This window comes from Eleutherodactylus coqui, chromosome 5, assembly GCF_035609145.1.
Source record: "Eleutherodactylus coqui strain aEleCoq1 chromosome 5, aEleCoq1.hap1, whole genome shotgun sequence".
Taxonomy (NCBI): Eukaryota; Metazoa; Chordata; class Amphibia; order Anura; family Eleutherodactylidae; genus Eleutherodactylus; species Eleutherodactylus coqui.
Window position 1 is genome coordinate 124,187,724 of NC_089841.1, and position 21,830 is coordinate 124,209,553.

At 44.3% G+C, this 21,830-nt stretch overlaps 1 protein-coding gene across 3 annotated transcripts in view; it reads left to right on the forward strand.

Moving 5' to 3' along the window:
• TNFAIP8 (TNF alpha induced protein 8) overlaps positions 1 to 21,830 on the forward strand; it is a 95,245-nt gene that overhangs the window by 44,877 nt on the left and 28,538 nt on the right. The window contains exon 1 of one of the 3 annotated variants that reach the window (XM_066603102.1): positions 5,466 to 5,704. The exons of the other annotated variants lie outside the window; for them this stretch is intronic. Coding sequence (XP_066459199.1) covers positions 5,674 to 5,704 — 31 coding nt within the window. The 5' untranslated portion in view covers positions 5,466 to 5,673. Of the gene's footprint in view, positions 1 to 5,465; positions 5,705 to 21,830 lie in introns of those variants that run through there. 3 annotated transcript variants of the gene reach the window in all.

Genomic DNA, 21,830 nt, shown 5'->3' on the forward strand with positions numbered 1-21,830 from the left:
ATCTATTGGCTGTGGCATCCAAGCAGTTAGACAGAACAAGGGGGCTACTTCTATCAACCCACCTAACACAAGTTCAAAAAGGTTAATTTTCCCCCTGAAATTTCAGGTCAAATGGTGTTATTAAAAATTATAATTGTTCTTGCTGATCAAGTCCTCGTAGTTATAGTAATAGAAAAATAAGCTCTCTTGTTTGAGGGTGGGGATGAAGGGGAAAAAAGGTTACTACTAAGACTGACTAGGGCACCAAGGGGCTAAATCTAACCTATTAACACCTACATCTCTACCTGATCTCATACCTGAAGTGGAGGAATGCCACTACACTGGGAGGTACAACTGCCCAGGTGAGCAGCATGCACAGGTTTCATTAACCGTATAGGACCCATTAACCATATTCACTGGGCATTGTATGGTTGCCTCCCTACTATATTGCCTAACATGCAGTTTCGTTTATCCACACCAGATGTTGCATCAGGTAGGAAAGTATCCCCGAGGGTACAATCTAAGAAACTGTTTTAGTAATTATTTTTATTTTATTTTATATTTTTGTAGTATTTCTACAGTAAAATGTGATTGCAGTGCCTCTTGTACATCTGTGGACTTTACAGGAGCATTTTAAGTGCTGCAGACTCCAGCTGGGAATGTCTGGCTGAAGAACAGAGAATAGGTAATCAATGCTAAGAGTCCTAGACAGCCCCTTTTAGTAAATGTGGCGACCATTCAGTGACTGCATTTAACGGTAGGCACAATGAGGCTGCTTTAAGGGTATGCACAGCAGCGGCCCTCCATTTATCCAGTCATCAGAGAAGGCTATCATTTCCCCAGGATTTTCACGGCTGTCATCCTCCCCACTTCTTTCATTAGTCAAAGTAGCCTTCACCCTCCCTCTTCAGTAATGATCACAGCAGGACTTCACCCCCTTTATGGCGCTGCTGCACTCCCTGCTACTGTACATACAGGCAGGTGCCTGCATGGGAAGGCTGCTGTATTGTGCTTGCGCTGCCATGCAGGAGCCGTGTACTTTCATTTCTCTGGGTTTTAATGATGCTGGATGCTAACTAAGGGTACTTTTACACGGATCGACTATCTGCCAAAAAAATCACTCAAACAAGCGATTTCCAGCAATGGTCCTCCTGTGTAAAAAGTGGGACCTGATGGGTTATAGAGCGAAAAATTGCTCCTTAGTCACTAGTTGCTTGGTTTCTCGCTCAGTATAGACGAGCACTTACCTTTTCACAGTGAATGGAGGTAGGCGACTAGGAGAGATCTCCGGCTCGCTCTGCCTGCATTCACTGAACTACTATCGCCCCTGTATAAAAGCACAGGAGCGATGGTCATCCCATGTAAAAGTACCCTTAGGCCGCCTTCACTCGGGCCATAAACACTGAGGAAATTGTGCAGCATTTACGGTACAGGCCATGTGGGGAGGATTTCAGAAAACTTAACGTGGTGCAGATAAATCCCCACGATGAATCTGCAGCGTTTTTCAAGACTGCTTTGTCTATTCACGGGGGGGGTTCTACTGTGGAATTCAACCCTTGAAATGCAAAAGGCAAACTTTGAAGCAGATCTGCTAAAAAAAATTAAACCTGGCCAACCCCGGTCTCTACGGTTTTACTGTGTATCTTTTGTGGGTTTTCTGCTGTGGAAAGCCCACAGCAGATACCACCCATGTGTGGGCGGCCTTAGGCCCAATGTTCACGGGTGGATTTTAATTATAAAATCCACATGTGCCCCCCGCCCGGGAGATCCACAGCTCTTGCTGCACATAAAGATGCATTAGCATCCGTAGGGCAACTTAATGAATGCGGGTGTGTGTTTTGTTGTTTTTTTTCCCAGCGTGCAGGTCCCACGCATGGGAAGAAATCGCAGCATGCTACATTTTCCTGCAGATCTCGCAGGGATGGATTCCATTGAAGTCAATGGAAGCCATCCCGGCTGCGGCGCACTGTAGAGGTGCTGCAGGAAAGCAGGGGATTCAAAAACAAATGAGCGCTGCGCATGCGCCGGGTGAGTTGGCCGCCACTCCTGGATGCATATGTTGTGCTGAAGAAAGAAGATCCGGACGGTTCAGAGGCGATTCGCACTGGACTCAGAGACGTAAGAAACAGTCTTTTCCTCTCCATGTCTGCAGGCATGCATTGATTCTGCTGCGAGATTCAGCAGTGGTAACAGTGCGTGAAAGTGGACATATGAGGCCTTGGAACAGGATTCAGCTGCATGCATTTGATAGCACATTCGGTGCTAGGATGGCTGGGGGGTGGGGGAAATGGAATCTCACCCTTCATGTGTATATGACTTTTAAGTTTAAACCCCCCCTCCCCCCCCCTTTTTTTTTTCTTTTTTTTTTTTCTAATCAAACTTGTGTGATCATCAGAATTGCCCCATAACATTTCTGATCTGTGTGTAATAAGAACTTCCTTTGCCTTGCTTATCAAACAAGCAATGAAAATAAAGGGTCAAGAAGAGTTTGGAAAAATGAGATTTCCGTTTTGGGCCGTATCACCCAGCTGTAATCAGCGGCATACAGCAATGCTTCATAGATGGTTGTCTGGTGCTCTAGCTGCGGGCTGCTGAAAGATGGCAGCACGTTTTTGAAATGACAGGCCATGAGTTGTTTGTTCGGTGGCAGGAATATCGAGTACCTCGCCCCTCTGCAACTTTTTTCTGGGTTTCATGTTCTTGTTTGTTCAAGTAGGATATGAAGCTTCAGATGGCAGAGGACCTTCATCAGTGACATCAGAAATGGTATTTGCATTACAAAATATTCTACTGCTCTTTGTTCCTGAGTGTCTTCTGTTTATACAGTTTTTAGGGCACATTTGCTAACGTTCGCACCAGTTTTATAGGGATTTACACACAAATTTGCAACTTTTTTGTCAATCTGAGCTGGCCCTACCTCTTTTGATAAATGGGTTGGGCCTATAAGAAAGAGGTGTGGCCACCCAGACTGACAGATTTATGCAGCCTGTAGCTGACATAAATCATGCTAGAAATGCACCCCTGGTTGGCATCTATTGGTACCTGGAGTCTATTTCTCAGAGGGCGCATGGAGGTGCAGGGGATGTACTGCATATATTTAGAGGCTCGCGTCTCCATGTATTCAGTGCACGCGTGTGTTGGGGAGATCATCATAAGCCTGCCGTCGGAGATGCTGGGATTAGTGAACTTTCCCTTAAAGCTTTATTCTGCAGTTAGTTGTGCTTGCATCACCCTGCTTGCATTATCCAGTCCTCTGGCTCACACAATAGGGCAAATTTATCAATGTTGGTTCAAATTTTGACAGCACAAAGTTAAGCTGCCCTTACATCTTTTAATAGCTGCTGGCCAAATGCTTGTTCTGCTGATGGCTATTTCTCCTGACTGAGCGGACATTTATTTTATATGGGGACAATGTTGCAGCTTGATAGCTCTGGTGGCGGCTCATCTCCAGTAGAAACAAAAGGATTGAGCATTGAAATTCAGTATGCCCAATCCTTCCTTTCTTTCCCTTAATACCTGTCTGGTGACAGTCAGGAGGCCCTCCAATATACATATGAGCATCTTGCAATTCCACTGGAATGGTGAGTTTGGTGTACTGCTATATAGCATCTATGGGGGCCTCAAGACTAGACCGTCTGAAAATGCACTAAATTTATCACAGTAGCTCATCCTGTATGATAAACTGGTATTTTTTTGATTCTTTTGTCTAAGTTTACATCACCTTTTTGTTTGCTTTTATAATGCTAACATTTAGCAACATGTCACATTTCAGCCATTCCCTTTTTCAATACACCACACCTGTTTGCCAAGTAAAGAGCGAAAAGGGTCTAAAAGGCACAAATGTGCACAATGGGCCTCATTTATCACAGCTGTCTAAAAGGCCCATTTAGACAACGATTTTCGCTCAAAGCCATCTTTCATTAAACCATCGCTGATCGCTCATCTTTCAGCATGCTGAGAGATCGGCGATCGGTCATGAGGAATTAACAGCGAGATACAGCTGATACTATTGTTTCAGCTGTATCCCGCTCCCTGATAACAGGCTGGGTATGAAGAACACAGCGGTCCAGCTCTGTTCTCCATAGCTGGCACAGAGCGCTCGGCTGTATAACAGCCGGGCGCTCTGTGCAGAAAACATCTGGATGCAGAAGACAAGCGGGGACACCTCGCTTGTCTTCTGCATCCTCCGCTTGGAGCTCTCTGCTGTGAAAACTGCTGATGTGAAATGAAACCTGTGATTTGATTGGTTGCTCCGGGTAACAGACAGCTTTACTTTTACACAGTTTTAATAGATGAAGCCCATGTGTTTTTGGCATAAATTTAAACAAATTTCTGGTTCCTTCAGCTTGCTTTATCTTCTGTAATGTACTTCTGCTCCACTTTATCATCCGAGTTCTTATTACATGACTCACCTCTTACAAATATGCATACTTGGGCAGGAAGAGTACAATGAGGCATTCTCCACTAGTTGGCATGGTGGTGTCGTCTCATTTGACCAGAAATGTATGAAATGATACTTTTCCTTCACATGTTTTCAGAGAATTCCGCTTGAAATCGCTGCATTTTACAGCAATTTTGAGCGGTGTTTTTGAACGCAGGCAGTAGCGTTTGACAGCACTTTTTAATGAACTCCATCATTATGATGGTTGATGAGGTTCGGTAAAAATTAGCTAAAATGCGTGAAAATAGAACAGACAGAGCTCGAAAGTCGTGCCGTTAGAAACGCCGCATTCGAGCGCAGGTCTGCAAAGCCCCATTGAAATCAACAGAGTTGTACCGCAGGTAGTGCAGCGCTTGGAACGCCACGCTAATCATGGTAAAAAGCGGTGAGTGTGAGAGCGGCCTTACAGTTTGTAGACTTTTGTGTGTAGTGTCTGTGGTCCAACCTCAATGGTAGAGAAGATGGCGGGCACAAGAAGTACCCCATCCGTTCCACACAGGAGATCTGCGTATTTGGTGATCTCACTGTATGTATTGTGAATATTCAGTAATTTGGGACGGAGGTGTCTATGATGGATGTACCTTTGTTTGTCCATGAGTGTCCTGTCCGGTCTGTTGCGGTGGATTGTTTTGTCAGTGATTACAGCTCTGTAGTACAATTAGTACATGTTGTTTTCTAGGACTGTCTGTGGTGGATTTGTAGTATGGAATATAGTTTGTGTATTATGTTTTTTGCTGAAGTGTCTACTTGCGGTTGTTTTTCACAATTCTGTCAAGTCTGCAGCTATCGCCTTGTCTGAGCCCATCCCTGCTAGTTTTATGGCACGCCTCTGATGTGACAATCTTTAGGGCTGAGTGCAAGTAACACCAATGTTGCAGCTGGAAGTATTCGCCTTAGAGAGCAAAGTTCTGACAATTTCAGTGAAGAGACACTGAACACTGCTCAGTAAAACTCCTTCCGAAGTCATGTTGGAACACGTAACACCCCACCCCGCAAAGGGGAAAGAAAAACCTAAAACTTCCAGGAAGACCGTGTGTGTAGTGCTGCACTTCTGAATACACACTTGTCTGAAGGTGCTGCTCCTCTCCAGACAGTGTCTGAGAGGGGGCCGGGCTTCTCTCTATACCGCCTTCTAGTGATTGGCCAAACTTGCAGAACTTTCCTCTTTTCATCCGGACTTTTTTTTTTCTATTGAGAAGTTGACTTGCTGCTTCTGCACGTCAGCTGTAATCTGGTCTCCAGTGACTTACACCATGAGCTCAGAATCAGATGAACCAAAAGAAGGTATGTTTTTAGCCTTTATTTCTGCTGCTTCTCCACTGGGCTGCTCTAAACTTTCCGCCTAATCCGATACTGGATGAAGAAATCCTGTACGTTTTTTGCTTGGCTTCTGCACAGATAGAGTTTCAGCCATTATGTGTGAAGATCTGGCAGATTCATTTGAAGCCTGCTCCTTAGATTTCCGGGATGGGGAGCTCCAGCGTTGGCTTGCATGTGTTTTTCGTTGATTTTAGGCCAGCAAAACTAAGATTGCATTGGAGAGTCTTGTACGACTTTAAGAGCTCAGTAGACAACTGCTAATTGTGGAGCTCAAGGGCTCCAGATTTCTGCAGCACACAGGGGAAGGCTTCAAAGTTTCAGCTGAGCAATGAAACTTGCTGCTAAACTAGATTTCCTCTTTCTTGGTGAAGTTCTTCTTTCACTAGAAGTATGAAGCAGTGAGATGTGAGCCTGCACACTGCACAACTGTGTGGAAAGCTGGACGGCGTCCAGTAAAAGCAATTTATTAGAATGCTTTCATTAATTTTTATGTAACTTCCAGTGTTTTGGGGAGTTTGCCTTCTAGTTGTAGAAGTTAGCAGCCCAATGTATGAAATACAGATTTAGAAGTAGAGGAAAACTAAGCTCCCTATACCATGAATGATACATCTGTCGTCTCTCTTCAAGCTGCTGGTTTAGTTTCGTCCAGTGACTATGCAGTGGCACCCAGTCCTTGGCCATATAGAATAGAAGTACTGGATGATATATACTGGGCCGTTGCTGTGTCAGTCCAAGGCTGAATGCGCTGACTAAGTGGTGGGATATTGGCCCGAGGCCTGAAATGGACTGAAGTTTTTTTCCTGTCTTGAGTGTTTTGATAAAGTGCATTCTTATGGGAAGTCTGACATTCCAGACCTAAAAGCAGGGAATCGGTGGGAGAGCCTGCAAACCTCAGCAAGCAGCAATATAAAGTGGAGGTAATGAGCCGCTGGCAGGAGTTTATTGTCTGCACCGTCCAGTTTAATTCCCTAATGTGTAATGTAACTAGGTGTAACATTTTTTTAAAAGGTGTCAATTCTAGCTCTCGCTCATAAATATATTTGGTATCCAGGCAATGGAGAATGGTAAAACTTAATACAAATGAGTTTTTAAGAACCAATTAATGCTGTTCGGGTACATTCATATTGCTGAATGTGTGGATTTACAGCCAAAGTAAACCTAACCATATCATGGTAATTCAAAAGGCGGAACAGTAGCCAACATTTGATTTATGCTGATATAGAATACTGATATTGTACTATCTTTACAATGTGGGCTAAACTGGTTACCCTACCAAAAATATTTATCACCCATACACAGTAGGGTGATTGAGTTTGATCACTGGGACCTCAGAGATCACAAGAAGGGGGCATCCCGAGTCCCATCTAGTGAGTGGAGGCACGAGCCACAAGCCTCCTTGGGCTGTATTCACACAGGCCAGTGCAGTTTTGGTCAGCGAAATATGAAATTTTTTTTTTTTTTCCGTGCAATATTTTAAAATGTGATTTATTTCTCCCCCACCCCCCTTGCACTTTTCACACAAGCTATATTCTCACGTGAGTTTATGCGATGCGCACAAAACTCGCATGAATAGGAAATTCATTCTTTTCAATGGATTCCTTCATATGAGCGATTTCCCAGCATGTTTTGTCTTTGGGCATTCCTTAGGAATGCCTCAACTATTGTTTTAAATGGGATGTACTTGCGATACAATGTTTCCTATCAAAGTCAATGGGAAACGATTGCGATCCTATCACGCACGTGAGGACTGGAGTTTCACAGAAGCAATGCGATGCTCTTACATCACCGTGAAAACTGCACGTTGGCAAGCGCAACATCAGGCAAGAGTTTCTCAGCTGTGTGAATACGCCCATAGTCCCATGAAAGTAAATTGAGTGTTCATCACGCATGTATGGCAACACCACATTCACTAGGGGGACTTGAGGTGTATCCTCATGATCCTTGAGGGTCCCACTTTCGGATCCATACTGATCGAATATTTCTTGCCAAATCTGTGGATGCTTTTGAAGTAACGTCTTAAACTGCTGGTAAAATGTACCTTGTTGATGTGGCAGTCCAGTTTTGAAGGCACCTATGACCTTCTTTACTGGGGTGCCGCAGAGGACCCTGTTGGACACTTTTTGCATTGTGTACTACCTGGAGGACTGCATGCAGTGCATCATGTATAAATTTTGCTACAGTGTGCCCTGAGGTGTGCCTTTACCCACATTGTAGTAAATTAGATTACAGAAAATAATCTAACATCTGGTTGTTGCTGGAAAAAAAAACAACACAGCAGTCAAGACCACTATGTGTGAAAATAGTATTATGCAGCTTCGACTCTGCACCCAAATCCAAGGAGAAATCCACACTGTCGGAGAATTCTGAGCACATGGTCACACTGGGCGGGTTTGCTGCGGAATTTCCATAGTGGACATTACACAGCAGAAAATTGGCATCAAAGACTGCACTATTTGGTGCAGAATTTGACATGGTTTTTGGCGTGGAACTCACCCGCTGATTAGAAGAGGTAGATTCTGCAGCGTATCTGATGCTGTAATGGACATGCTGTGGATTTAAATTCCGCACTACATGCCAATTTCTGCACCGTTTTGTGTGGATTTTTATTCCTCAGCGTGTGGATGAGACTTTGAAAATGTCATCCCCTTTGCTGCGCCTGTAAATGCCACTGATTCCGCACGGAATATCGACCCTGTGTGAGCATGCCCTAATGCCAATAAAGTAGAGGGAGACATGGTGTCCAGCAAATGACGTTCATTCCAACATCAGCAGCATTTCAGTTCCTGTGAACTTTTCTCAAGCCAGTCCATAGTGTAAATGAATCCATGCATGTACTGTGTATATAAAACAAGTGATCAATACTCATCAACCAATTAATGCAACATGTTATATGTATTATTAGATCTGTGGCATACTCACAACCACCATAAAATCGTAAAATTTGAGTGATTGTCGGGTCAAAGTTCTTATGTGAAGTCTAGCGGCGCTGTTGTGCTTCAGCCATCAGCACCACTGGGGAGAGTTGGGGCTCCTTCCCATTAGCGAGAGCAATATCTGGTCGGAAATCGCGGCCCGTTATCGCCCTGGCAATCCTTCGGGAAGCCCCTGGATGCGAGGTGTTTCGACATGGAAACAGCCTTGCATCCCTGCAGGGCTGAAGGAATACCCCGGCGCGGCTGTCATAGTTGCAGCAGGGGATTGCAATGTTCTCCCCTTTAAAACAGTGGGTGTTATTGCAAAAAAGAAAATCCAATGCTATGCAGGGGGGAAAAAAGCAGCAACGCGGTGCCATGCAGGGAAACATCACCAATGTGAATTCACCCTTTTTATGTTCATGTAGCGAACTTTGTTTCAACCCAGTCATATAAAAATTCATACGCAATGTCCAAAAAGTGACAAATATAAGAGGAGTATTAAAGTAAAATACATAATATCCTAAAGTGCCAGTATGTGCATCACCTGATATGGTTTCCTAATGATCGAAATGCTTTAAGTCAATGGAAACCGTTTCCTCACGTCACTGTCATTGTATCCCAATACACTGCACATGGCAAACTAATAGAATCAGGTGTTCCAGCAAGCTCACACTCCTGCACATTCACTGGTTTTTAAAGCACTTTTATCACTTGGAAACCTTTTAATGTAGGAAAAATTGTAGAGTATGTGGAGGAGAAGGCAGATCTGTTTTAAATAGTTTTTTTTTTTTCCTCCAGTAAATTCACAGAGAATACCAAAATATCAGATGAGATGCAGAGTGATTAAAGTAAATGCGGATAATTGTCACGAGTCTAATCCAGGAAGAAATACAGAGCCGCATTTAAAATATTAAGATAGACATATTGCCAGGTCCTGATGGCATACACCCCCGGGTTCTAGGGGAATTCAGTAATGTGATAGACAAATAATTTCTTTTAAGGACTCCATAGTTACAGGGTCTATTCCCCTGGATTGGCGCATCGCCAATGTGGTGCAAATATTTAAAACTGAATCGAAAAGTGAATCTGGAAACTACAGGCCAGTGAGTCTTACTTCTATTTTGGGTAAAATGTTTAAAGGGTTTCTACGTGATTCTATCCTGGAGGCACTCCAAGGAAAATGACTCTAACTTCATAACAGCATGGGTTTATGAGAGATCGCTCCTGTCCAACCAACCTGATCAGCTTCTATGAGGAGGTAAGTTCTAGACTGGACCGGGGAGACTCAGTGAATCTTGTGTATCTGGACTTTTCCAAAGTGTGTGAATTTTTTTATGAATTGATAAATGTTTTATATGAATTATCTTTGTCATTATTTATTGGTTGAGTGTAGATCACTTGGGATATATAATATTAATGTATGTATGTGTGTGTTTGTTCATTTGTGCTATGGGTTGGCTTGAGAAAAGTTCACAGGAACTGAAAAATTGCTAATGGTGAAAGGAAAGGTCTTCACTTGCTGGATATGCGGTCCCTACTTATTGGGTTTGGATTTCTTTGAGGCTTTGGATGAAGCCCCTTGTGAGACGTACAACCATAAGTTTCTCAACTTCAGTGCTGCTTTATATATTCTGTTTATAATTAGAGATGAGCGAGCGTACTCGGAAAAGCACTACTCGCTCGAGTAATTTGCTTTATCCGAGTATCGCTGTGCTCGTCCCTGAAGATTCGGGTGCCGCTGCGGAGCGGGGAGCTGCAGGGGAGAGCGGGGAGGAACGGAGGGGAGATCTTTCTCTTTCTCTCTCTCTCCCGCCCGCTCTCCCCTGCTCCCCGCTGCGACTCACCTGTCAGCCGCAGCGGCACCCGAATCTTCAGGGACGAGCACAGCGATACTCGGATAAAGCAAATTACTCGAGCGAGTAGTGCTTTTCCGAGTATGCTCGCTCATCTCTATTAATAATCATAATGAATGCTATGCAAATAGCTGCAAATTTTGCAGCACACAGACTTTAAAATCAATGTTTTGGGATAAAAAAAAAATTGATATGTCAATTTTTGGTACGGTTCCCACATAGAATTTGCATTGGGCGGCTGCACACAAATTTGCCATATTGAATGGGGCTAAAACCAGGTGTGGATCCCCATAAACTCCATGCCAGAACTCCAAGGCTCAGTCCCTGAGTTGTGCCGTGGATTGAGCTGTTGGGTCCACATTAGAAAAACCAGAGATGGAATCGGCGTACAATTGTCCATGTGAACAATGCCTAAAATTACTATGGATATGGCCGTTTCTTTATTGCTTATTATTTTTGGGCATCTCCTCTCTCCTATCACTCCTCAAATTGCCCTAGTTAAATAAGTGTTCCCTTTGAGGAACCAATGAAAATTCTGTTTTTTTGGTTTTTTTTTTCAGAACCTTTTTGGGTCTGATTTGACTTGTTGGTCAACAGTGACACACTACGTTGCAACAGAGTGGAGTTGACCAGCCTAAAGTACAGCTGCTGAACATGTTGTACCTGACAGTGTTTGTAGCAATAGCAGAATAGAAGAAAGAGGTAGTAAATTACTCACATGTGGTCTGACCTAAAGACATGCACCCATTTCCTGATGAACAGGAGTGCATATTAACCTAAAGCCCCCCCCCCCCCCCCCCCCAAAAAAAATACAGACAAGGAGGACCTTGCAATAACGCCGTCTCACACAGCGGTAACCACTGTGTGTCTCACACAGCATTTTATCACGTTCATGTGAGCCCCGGCAAAGCCCACTCCTTTCTGAATGTGTAGCCTTCAGCTTAGAGCATATCAGCACACAGACACCCTGTAGCCATTTAGGCTATACATACAGGTGTATTTTTCCATGGACCGAGGGTTCTTACCTTGCACTATTCTGGTTATATCATGTGTGTCCGTGTGCTGTCCAATGAAAGGTGCACCTGAGACTCTTTGATGCAACTCATACACACATACATACATACATACATACATACATACATACATACATACATACATACATACATCTCACACACACACACACACACACACTAACTGAATGGGACTGAGCTTGCAGAACCACTTCAGATCGCCACAAAGTGTACAGAACTGTGCCCGTTACTACAGGTGATTGGCAGGGGTGCGCCCGCTGATTTCATATTGAGGCGTTCTCCTGAGAAAGAAGACCTGAAAAAACACTTTTTTAGATTGGAAAAGACATTTTGTAAAAACTGTTACTTTAAATATTGCAATTTGTATTTCCAAAAGCCGTTCTCCAAGTATCTATTAACCGTTTGACTGAAGGATAATTATTGCTGCCAGCAATAACAAGTAGCAACTACTGAGTGATTTGTGTTTAGTTGTAGTCATTGTAGCTGGCCTACTTTGAAAAGGGTGATTTAGGAGCCCCACATTTTGGGCTAGGACTAGATGCTTACTCTAATCATGTGGCTCCATTATTTAGATTATGAAGCCCCTTACATGCGACCTTTTTCCTGTAGGGAACTATGTTCCATGTGCGTTCACATCATTGGCTGGAGCGACTCAAACTATTTGTTCTGCATCACAACCCTGATACTACTAGTTGTTAGTCCCCTGTCTGTCCTAAATGATGTAAAGGAACGGAAACTGTCAAAGATCAATGTGGTCTCCATTTGAGACATTAAAGCTCTAGTCAGAATTCTGACAAAGCCACAATGTAAACCAAAATGCTGCATGAATAGACCCTTCTGGCATTTTCTCATGTTAGAAATCTGTGTCGTAAAAAGCCAATGTATTTAAGCGCCAATTAGAGACAGATCTGCACGCGAATTGGCTTCATTCTGCTACAGCGTGGCTTTCCGTTCAGATGACTGGTACACTCCTTTGCTTTTTGATTGGATGTGGATGCTGTATAAAACGCATGGCAATATCCTGAGTGCAAACAGGGCCTATGGGCATGCTCACTTCACAGATTTTGGCGCAGATTCAATGCCAAAATCTGCTAAACTCATATTCCGTTGCTTTGAATTGCAATCCCCGTTATCTTCATGATCTGGAGTTTTCCACTTCTGGATTTGAAGTCTGCATTGTGGAAACAAAACAAAAAAAATTACATGGTCTAATGCAGATCCATGCTGGAAACTTGACAGATGGATTTTGCCCATTCGCAAAATCTGTGGCATAGGTACAGATTTCTGCTGTGGATTTAGGCTGCCTTCACACGGGCGAGAAAATTGTGTGTTGCAAGATGCACAAATATGAACCCTATTCTTTCACATGAGCGATGTTTTCCCGCCAGGCATTGCGATCTTTCAGCATCCTCTTGCTTCGCAGTGCCCATTGATTTCAATGGGGCCGGTGGCGGCATTGCACCATGAGCTAGGTGCACGTGATGCAAGGTCTCCCATTGTTTTCAATGGGAGAAACCCCATGATCCGTGGTGGCAGCGGAGGATCTCTACATCCCCCAAGTGATGCGAGGCAGTTTTGACATAAAAACACCTCTCCTCCGCAGGAAATTCTCATGGTGGGAAGTGCGATAGGTCGGCGGGATTTATGGCCCCATATTGCGCTCGCCCATGTGAAATTGGCCTTGGAGGTGGAATGCTCGTGGAAAAATCTGTGTTGGATTCCGCTGTCTGAACGTCCCCCAGAGTGGTTTGACACGGTGTAATTCTTCACAAACAGAAAAATCCGCTGTGAAATTAAAACTATGTAAATCTACGAGGATTAAAAGATCGGCAACTCATACATGGAAAGTGTCTCTGCTGTGGATTTACCCATTGCAGACCTTCTTTCCACATTTTTTTACATGTGTTGCAGATTTTGAAATCCAGAATTTCATGTTGGACGTCATTGTGAAATTTTGCATGGAAGTAAACAAATTCCACAGCAAATCTGTGGAACTGTTTGTGCAGATTTTTGCAGATTCACTGCGTGTCACATGGCCGTGCATCGCACACATAATGCGCGCCAAAATCACGGTCGTGTGAATTAGCCCTAAAGTAACACTTGCTTGTACTGTAGTCAATGTGGTTATGGCACTACTGATTTACTATGTCCTGTGCAAGATAATGCCTGGAGTAAATTCAAGCTGATGGCAATCGTGGCATTGTTATAGCTGTGAATAGAAGTGGAGCTTTCACTGTGCGAGCAGTAGACTGTCGTCAGAACGTGAACATAATGATTCCAGGCTGCACATGTCACGCCGACATAATGCTCCCTTTGTTAACTAGTTACCTGAACATAAAACTTGTGACCCTGGGGAAGCCTAGATTTATCATTGGTGCCTATTCAGTCCATGTATGATGTGGTGCAGCGCCTGGCTCAGCCTGAAGGTATTGCACTGTAAGGCTTTGTCACTCATGCCAAGATCTGTCGACGCAATCATTAAGGAAAATATTTAGATTACTAAATCCAGGGGCACTTTTAAGGTACCTCGCTCCATCCGATCACCACTTAATATCTGACCTGTGCCTGCCCTCTTTTCACACGGATATCGGGGACATCATACCTTGTTGCAGGTTGATTTGTGATTTGCTATGGTCGTTATTCTCGTTTTTACTAAGTAGATTTCTAGAGGGGTTGTCGCAGGGCTGTTCCAGAATCATCCGAGTAAACTAATACATCCATGTATTGTATGCCCGAAAAAAAACCCAAACACAAGTGTCATTGGCCCAATAGAAATGAATGGGCTTTTAGCACCATGCGTTATGTGCATGACATATGCCCATCTGAGTGAGCCCTAAGGCTCATTGTATAATATGGGATAGATCTCTTAATCCTGTTTAATAGTTAGTGTAGATTTACCGTGTACTTTTTGTCCATCGCTGACTTCAGGTCCACATGAAAGCCTCGTCCCTGTTAAGAGGGACTGCATGCAGCGTTCTCCGCGGGCAGCACTGATAACATTCTTTAACAGCTGCTGTCTAACTGGAGAACAATAGTGATGTATTTAGAGAACAGACCACCCACTATTCTCTAAATACATACAATGAAGTACTAAAGAGCCAAATAGCCCATTAGTACCTATGCAAAATGATCACTCACAACTGTCAGATTTTGGCGAATTTTGAGCAATCATCTGTGTGTGTAAATGCAGCAACTTTATTGCAGTGGCTAGCGCTGGATGATAACTTCAGTACAAACTCTTTTTGTCCTATTAGTTGACTTAACTTAAAGTTTTTTTTTTTTGTCAGGTGTCAAATGAGAATTATTTTCTACAGATACACTGAGTGGAAAGCTGTATAATTCATGTTTTTGTTTAGTTGTTTGTTCAATAGTCTTACGATTGGTAATTCTAAAGTCCCCCTGCGAGGGGTATTCTTCAGCTATTAGTATGTAAAGTTATTTACAAATTAAAAGCTTTTGAAACTTAAATTTCGTCAGGTGCTGCACTTCAGGCCCATTATCCACAGGCGGGTTTGATTTGCAGAATCTGCGAATTAGTCGTCCATGGGGGAAACATGGGCGCCCACAACTGAAATAAGACATGCAAATTGGATTTGTGGACCTTTTGGTCCGGAAAACGAATCGTAGCATGCTCTATTTCGGTGCGGATCCTGCACTGATGGCTTCCCTTGAAGACAATTGTGATGGGCCGTGGATTCCATGGGAAAGGAGTTTAAAAATAAACTACTGCGCATACACGCTGGCTGGCACTTCTGCACGCATCCGCAGACCAGGAAATAGAAGACCCGGACAGTACACAGAAGACTCGTACAGGTAACGCAGTGTCCTCGGCCATGGGCTGGGGCGGATTCCACAGTGGGCTCCCACATGCAGAATCTCATCCGCCCGTGAACATTAGGCTTGAAGGAGTTTTCCAAGAAAATACTATTGATGGACTATCTTCAGGATAGGTCATCATATAAATAAAGAGATCCTGCAGCACCGCTCTTAATACCCAAATATGGGGAAGAAGTCTCTGCACAGCCGATCAGTAAAGGTGTGATCTGGATTATGATTTCTCCAGCAGGCTTTGGGGTATTTTGTCGCTTTCCGAATTGAGTATCGTGTGCACACATCGACCAGAATCAGACACAAATGCTGGTCTAAAACCGGGAGAGTCTCTACACTGTGTAGAGGCTCAGGCTTTTTATTATAACACATGACAACCGCCCTTTAATGGGCGTGCAACAGATTACATCAGTAACATATAAGATTCTCATTTGTTGGATCATATAGAATCCCCCACCTCTCTGCCCACCCCCTTCCAAGTGTTGAGGCAGCATGGACTTCGTCCTCTAGCTGAAGTCATCTCCGTGTAGTGATGAATCATTGTTTACCTAGCTTCAGGATGAGAGTGGAAGGGGGCCTAGGTAAACACTCAGTATTAAACACAGGATATACACGACACTATGGCCTTTTAACTCTTAGAAACTGGTTGAGCAACTTCTATGTACTTAGAGCAAATACATCACCCATCCATTGGCTAGCAAATACCATGATTAGATTGTGTGTGTGTCCTTTAAACTCTTGAGCTAAAAGTCATTACAACAACAAAATACATTTGGGTTATATTAATCGATAGACATTTTATAATAGCAATCATCATGTCTATCACAATCCCCCCTTAAAATGTCTATCCTCTAATTCTCTATCTAATTTTCACAGTTTTCTGCGCATGAGCCTATAACTGGAGCGCGTTGAAGGTTCGTTTTAGGGTCTTCAAGGGGGTGTAGGACTTGTCCACTCCTTCTGGGGATGCATCCAGCAAACTCATGGTGGGAGCGGCTTTTCCAGCATCAGTTTCACAGGTCTCTCTGACACAGGGGATAACACAGCAGACTAGAACAGAAAAGGTAACCATCAGTTCACATACAACAGCGACGCCCGTCTGTGCCAGGATCCTTTACCACCCGCTCATCCATGGCGAGTGCTGGTCCCAAAAGTTAGCTCTTTTTAGTTAGTGCGGTCAGCTTCTTAATGACAACTGCGTCTTTACCCGCGGGTCACGTGTCGTCTAGGATGTAGGTATGACAAGTCTCCCCTATCATCTTTCAGACACTCCCCTTTTTAGCTAAAGTCGTCTCTAAGGCCATTCTATTTTTTAAAAAGTCATAGTCGAGGTAGGTCCTATTGGTCGACTAGTCCCTATAAGGCGTCTCTAGTATAATTTATAAACCACTGCTAATTATAATAATAATAATTAATCCAGTCAACATTTATTTACCCTAATGATCAGGAAAATGGACTCGAATCTAGTTTTAACTTGATCTCTAATTTTTAAAACTTGTCAGGTACTCCCCTTGGCTATCCTATGACGTCAATGTACACGTGTAGATCAAAACTACCACCAGGGGTCTCTCTTCTCGCTCTAGCATAATGTTACAATACTAGTAGCGTGAACAGGTACGCACGGCGTGGGACTCCCTAATCTTCACCCACACCAAAGTCCCTCCTGGAGATAGTCCTAATGGTGAACACGTCCAAGTCGCCTCACCCGTCAGGGTTTTCCCACTGCCCGTAAGTCCCTACTCCTAGGAGGGGGGGGGATCCCTACCTCACCTCAGAGGGAGGCCATGGATTCCCTGGGCTCATTTCCTGGCATCCATACCCTCTATCTGTACAAGTTAACACCCCACAGGGTGTGCCCTCGCCGGAACCTAAGGTCTTCTGCACTATCCCTAGGCAAATGGGAATTCCACTGACAATCCATCTTAGGAGATCGGGGCAGGCACAGTACTAGTACATTTCTCCTTTTCTTTGGTAGCGTATGTGTTTGGCATTATCGGAACTGGCTCTTCATCTTTTTTAAACAAGGGAAACGTTGGTGTCTGACAGGATGTGGAGGAGCATAAGGGCTTTACTAAGGCACACTCCCCTGTCCAATTACCCTCCAGGCGGGTCCTCTACCTCATGTCTCCACAAAGCCAGTAAACGTCTCCTAAGGACTGGACCTGATTCTGCATCTATTCCCCTCCTATCATACTGTAGGAGGAGCAATACCCGTTGGTGAGTTCCCCAAAAATCTCTCTCCACCCTGCCTATTTGCCTGGCAGGTGTAGTTTCCAGGGTAGTCAGTAATACTCTCTCCGGTGCAAAACACTTAGGTAGTTATAGAGTATTCCTTCTTCCACTTCTCACGGACAGTGTAATTAGCGGAAATGTTCGTGAAGAGACTAATAAACCACTCTTCAGCATCTACAGGGAGATTTAGGGGGACCATCCCCGAGTGTAGTCGGGCACTACCGCACACGCAACAGTTAGACTTGTTGCTCCTGTTAGCATTGTACCTCATCAACTCCAACCAGAGATTCTGGTCAGAGTAGCCAGTCGCTACTGTCAAGGTGTCCTCAAAGGTAGGGTCGGCTGTGATCATCATGTTCGTCAAGGTCTTTATCTTACGGCGGAGGGGGTTAATTATGGGCACGGGACTAAGTGAAGGCTTCCATTCGGCTGCATCTACCATATCCCTTATTTTAAACTTCCCTAAGGGATCTGTCCTCCCGTACCGGTATGTCCCCAGACTATAAGTCTCCCCGTCCCCTGGGCTTGGATCTCCCATGGTTAATGTAAAAACCGCATTAAAACCAAGCAACATACTAAGTTCAGCCTTCCAATACCTGCTGTCCTTATTATTCTCAAGGAGGGTTATACGACTAATTAGGGATTTCCCGCTCTTATCTTTCTTATTTAAGGCACTTCGCGGTTTATAGGACCAGTCTATTCCTGTGTTACATCCCACTAATCCCCAATAACGGCAGTCTTCTCCCCAGACGTTATCAGTGGCGCAAACATATTGTATTCCCCGGGTATATGGGTCATATAACCAGCTGGACTGAGCTAAATCTGGCCTGCGGTGGGATCTTGCGCCTAGACACGGGACCACAGTACAATAGTCGAAGGAATATGCGGCTACTTGAGCATTGGACGAGTTATACTAGAAGGTAACCATACCCTCATATTCTTCCGACTAAGGATTCCAGTTGCCACCCTCCTCTCTCACTAGCCCTAACCAGAGTAATGTCTTTGGCACAACTAAGACTGGTCTCCCGGATCTGAAGCTTTCTTACAGTATGAAGCATGGATCCATGTAAGTCTTTCGGCTAGTTTCACAGCTGTGGCAGTAGTCAGAAGCACCTGGTAGGGGCCATCAAATCGGGGCTCAAGAGGGTGCTTCCTGAGGAACTTCTTGACGCACACCGAATCCCCAGGCTGCAAGATATGTGTCCCAGTGTCTGCCTCTGAGTCTGGAAGAGAACACCTGTGCATAGGCTTTGGTTAGTTCTTTAACAACGGAAATCACATACTTAGTCAACACATCAGATTGTAATTGTAACCACTGAGGATAGTAACAACCTAGCCTTGGGGCTAGCCCAAACAATCTCGTAGGGAGATAATGTATAATCCCCCCTAGGTTCATATCTAACACTGTATAAGGCTATTGGATGACAGTCTTTCCAAAGTGGCGTCATTTTTAAGTATCTTACTTTTTAGCGTGCCACTACGTCTCTCCACCTTTCCACTACACTAAAGGTGGTAGAGTATGTAAAAGGCCTGGGATACACCCAGAGCAGACATGACATGTTACATTCACCTGTGAAGTTTATACCTCTGTCTGACTCTGAATCACTTCTGGTACCCCATATTCACAGTTTACCTCGTTCATGAGCTTCTTTGCGGTTACCTACTTGTTTGCCTTGGTAACAGGGTCGGCCTCCAACCTGCAAAGACATCAACAACAACAAGCACGTATTCATACTTCCCAACAAGTGGGAGCTGAACGTAGTCAATTTGCAATCCCTGAAATGGGTAGAGTGGTCCCGGCAAGTGTGATGTGGCAAATTTACTTCTGCCCTGACTCACCTATGGCATAGATCATGCTAAACCGGACAAATGATGCAGCAGCTACAGAGAACCTAGAAGTCGCCCAACCTCTTTCAAGCGTCGTCGTCAGTGCTGCTTTACTAGGTGGGTCTTTGCGTCCATCAGCTGGGCCATCATGGGATACAGGAACTGTGGTGGGCAAGTGCTGTTGACTATTCACCACACGCTGTCCTGTTTCTGCTGCTCCCATATTAGTCCATTTATTCTTTTCTTCCTTGCTGGCTTGTAACTGTAAAAGTCTTTTAGCATATCAAAGTCCAAATTTTTGTCAATGTCCAAAGTTTTTTACCACTGACTCATGCTTGTCAGTATCTTTCTTCTTTCTTCCACGGCTTGAGGGCCGCTGCCTTTGCTGCGCTGTCAGCGAGGGTGTCGTCTCTCGCCTCTCCAGTGTAGGAATCGGTGCGAACTCTCAACTTTGTCAGGTAGAAGTAGGGCCTCCATGCGACTCTGTACCGCTGCACCATTCTCAATTGGTTGTCCTGCTAAGGTAAAAAAACTGTCTGGCCTTCCATATTGGGCCGTAATCATGAGCTATGCCAAATGCATACCAGGAGTCAGTGTAAAGGGTTGCCGTCTTACCTCTCGCCACTCTACACGCCTCAGTGAGGGCCTTCAATTCCGCTTCTTGTACTGTGACATGCGGAGACAGAACTCCTGCTTCTAGGACATCTTGTTGTGTGACCACTGCATATCCGATGTGGAGTCATCAATCCTCACCCTGGTACCATCTGCAAAAAGCTCAACATATGCATTATCAACAGAGGTTCTGATAACTGTTTGCATACCTGCAGTTTCTTACTGTATTAGTACTAAATAATCGTGCTGATGTTTTATTTCACATGGCTCGGAATCTTGTTATCTTATTCCATTTATTTATTTTATTTTATTTTTTCAAACCCAATAGCTGATCTACAACACCTAGATCATCTATGACCCAGATCACCTATGCCTCCCCCCTTTTGAAGCGGAATACTCAATGGAAAAAGTCATTGCGTTCAAACTAGTAAACCAAGAGGCACAAAAACAAGCACTTTGTAGGTCAAGGTGACATTGTATACAGCGAAGTCTGAGCGAAAATCTCCTTACAAAAAAAATGTTGTGTTTTTTTTTTTTTTTTTTTTCAGGTCGCAGTTAGTATTTTTTAACACAAGGGGGCGCCACACAATTCAAATTTTACGTCACCCAGTGTAATAGTATTTCAGGGTATGGCCAGCGTTTAGCTTTTACTCTCCTGTCGGAATATAATTATAGCTTCAGTGTAGACTGAGACTAGAATATACAAAAGACTTAAAGAAAAACTAAAGAATACGGATGAATTAACATCCTACTCTGGGCAATTCAGTCCCTCTTTCTTCACATTAAAAGTAAAATTACTTCACCAAATTGCATGAAAAAGTTTGCTGGGTGACTATAGGGAAATTATTCCATCTGTAGGAGCCTTCCATAACATCATCTGTCTGAGTATCCATTGGAGAAGCGGGCAGTGGAAAACAGAGCCCCTGGGAACATGAGAGAGCGTCCCCTGTCATGTATTCCTGGTCTCTGCCCCCCATGCATCAACTCCAATCTTCCATGCACTATAAACCAGCTTAGTCATCTACTATGTCCCAAGCTGCATCTCCACAAAGGTTTGTTTCCCTGAACTTATCACACATCCAAAGTGGCCACATCTTGGAGCGTAACAAAGTCTGGTCAAACAAAACTTTACTTCAGACAATCATGATGTTAGCACTGGATACAGTGGCATTGGGAAATATATAGGCCTCCCAAGTGCAGCAAAATGGCCGCCAGAGGCAGAAAGGGGCGGGGCTACAAATCTCCCAGGTGAGGCAAAATGGCTGCCGGAGGACCGGGCGGGGCCAGGGGCAGCAGCACTTCCAGGTGAGGCAAGATGGCCGCTGGAGGAGGAAGGGGCGGGGCCAGGTCCTGTCCCGGATGGGGAGGGACCGGAAGTAACATCACACACCCTGAAAGTGAGCACATGGGGGGAAGTAACTTCAGGGTGGGGGCAGGCCTCACTACATTTACTGCAGAGTCACACTGTTGGATTGTAAACATTGCAAGCACGGCCGCCATTACAGGGAGGGGCTGTAGTCAACACAAAGACATTACATTGTTCATTAGCAATACACATACCCCCCTACATGCTTTCCCCTCTTCAATCTCTCAACTATGTTATACCTCCTCCTAGCAATCTAAAAACACCTTTCTTTCTGCTAGGCTTCCTGCTCATCTTCTGAAAACTTTCTACAACTTATCCTACCTGTCCATGACCTAACATTTCTTTCTGCAACTTTTCCTGGTCCTTTCCCATTGTTCAGTAACCAAATCACAAGCTCTATGACCTTTGTCCTTGCTCACTTTGCTC